This window comes from Vitis riparia, chromosome 8 (genome assembly GCF_004353265.1).
Source record: "Vitis riparia cultivar Riparia Gloire de Montpellier isolate 1030 chromosome 8, EGFV_Vit.rip_1.0, whole genome shotgun sequence".
NCBI classification, from domain to species: Eukaryota; Viridiplantae; Streptophyta; class Magnoliopsida; order Vitales; family Vitaceae; genus Vitis; species Vitis riparia.
Window position 1 is genome coordinate 16,379,692 of NC_048438.1, and position 2,006 is coordinate 16,381,697.

The 2,006-nt window shown below is 34.6% G+C and overlaps 1 protein-coding gene across 1 annotated transcript; it reads left to right on the forward strand.

Annotated features, from left to right (window-relative positions):
* The first annotated feature begins 475 nt into the window (after window positions 1-475).
* On the forward strand, window positions 476-1,797 carry LOC117920928. The gene is made up of 2 exons (XM_034838631.1): window positions 476-758; window positions 1,090-1,797. The coding sequence occupies exons 1-2, from the start codon at window positions 542-544 to the stop codon at window positions 1,452-1,454; spliced, it is 582 nt and encodes a 193-aa protein (XP_034694522.1). The 5' UTR covers window positions 476-541; the 3' UTR covers window positions 1,455-1,797.
* Window positions 1,798-2,006: the final 209 nt, after the last annotated feature.

A 2,006-nucleotide genomic window follows, 5' to 3' on the forward strand; every position in this document is an offset into this window, starting at 1 on the left:
TATTTTTAAATTATACGACCAAACAAGTTATAAAATAACTCAAAATTTTAAAATAGAGTTTTTTGTGTTTTATATAAAAGTTAAGTGTATTCAAACAATACTATTTCCTTTGAAAATAAAAACGGAAAATTATTTAAACAAATCAGCCTTAATATTTAACTTGATTAAGATGTGACTGAAGCCAATAATCATGAAAATATTACTTAGATTCATAAATTAAATAATTTATATTTATATCTACTGTTGAATTACCAACCTTATGACCCTGTAAGATAATAAATAATAAATTATTAATTCTGTTGTAAATGAAGCGGTGATTGAACATCACATTAACTAATTGTAGAATTAAATTTTAAAATTAAAAATTCATTTATGAATTTCCATTTACTCGTGAGCAATGGAAGTCATCTGCGGAAAGCTTATAAAAAGCTCCTCCTATTTTGTACCGGGGACACATCCATCTCTCATTCTCTGCTTCTTCTCTTCTCTGAATTCTCTTTTATAACTTACTTTGTTTCTCGTTACAAATATTTGTAACAGGATGTGGTCGATGTTGGGACGCTTACAAGTCAACCGAATGTGTTTCACCGGTGCGTTGCCATTCACTTCTTCAACAATGAGTCTTAATAATGAATTCGCAAAATTCGTTACGACTAAGAAACGTAAGTTAGATGAGAACGAATTAGAGAGCCTGAATACAGAATCTCTCATTGGACCTCCACCAACCCCACTAAGAGTTCAGAGAGAACGTCGTCGAGGTTCGTTACTCTTTATCTCTATTCTTAGAGCTCGGATGCCTTCTTGGATCACCCTGTCAATTCCTTGCTTGCAGATTAAAGGAGGAAAAAAGTAGATGAAACGATGAGTATCAATCACCACATATAACTTAATTAAATAATTTGACCTGGAACATCTAACAAGTATGCTGATAATTAAATCATTTGGTGTCTGGGTTTGGTGCAGAAGCCACAGCGTGCCTCCAACTCCAAATGAATTGGGAAATGGTTTTTACGCTCACATTTTATAGCCCAAACCTCACCAGTTTTTCATGTGACACTTGTCAAAATGCATATTGGTTTGCTTACGCAGGTGATGGCGAGAATTCCAGCAGTCCAAACCAAGATGCAACTCATGCAGTTCTGCTGGATCTGCAAATGGCCCACAGATTGTTCGAGCGCCCTCTAACCAAGAAGCAATTTGACAAGCTCAAGGATGATCTACAGCCATCTCTTCAAATTCGCCTGAAGCAACTATTAGAATCCCAACAAGCGTGCGAAGATGTTCTTGAAATGGCTGATTCGGCGTATGTGTTGATGCTTTTAAATTCTTCAAATCCCAAGGGCGAGGAAGCTAGAAGGGCAATAATGTTGTTCCAAGAAGGGGAGAGACTGATAACCGATGGTCAACACCTGTTAAAATCTGCCTTTCCCGACGTGTTTACTACCACCGACTGATATGGCCGGCCATCCAGTCCCGCACGCTAGTAATTCCTGAATCTCCCAATAACAACTTTTACTTCTCACTTCTCTTAAATTCTTCAAATCGCAACTAGGAAGCAGTTGGCGAGAACTCTGTCAGGCAATAATGTTGTTGCAAGAAGATACATGATATTTTTACGGCTTTCTTATGAAATATTTGTGAAATTGGCAGAAGTAAGTAGGATTTGGATTTATGCAATTTAGGAAATGATACGTTGGAAATTGCCTTTACGACTTCGTTGTAAATTCTACTGTTTGGCCGATTTCAAATTTTTAGCAATCAAACCCTTGTCTTTCGAAAAGACAACTTCCTGTTTAAGTAATAAAATATTCTAAATTTGAAAATAAAATCTCATTTGCGCTATTTTACGGATTTTCCAAGTTCCAAGTAAACATCACTCAATCATATATATATATATATAATCAAATAAATAAATAAATAAATATTTCTATCAAAAGAATATTTAATATCTTTTTGTCACATTCTGTAAAAACAAATTATAAGTATTTGTTTGATAAAGATAAGGA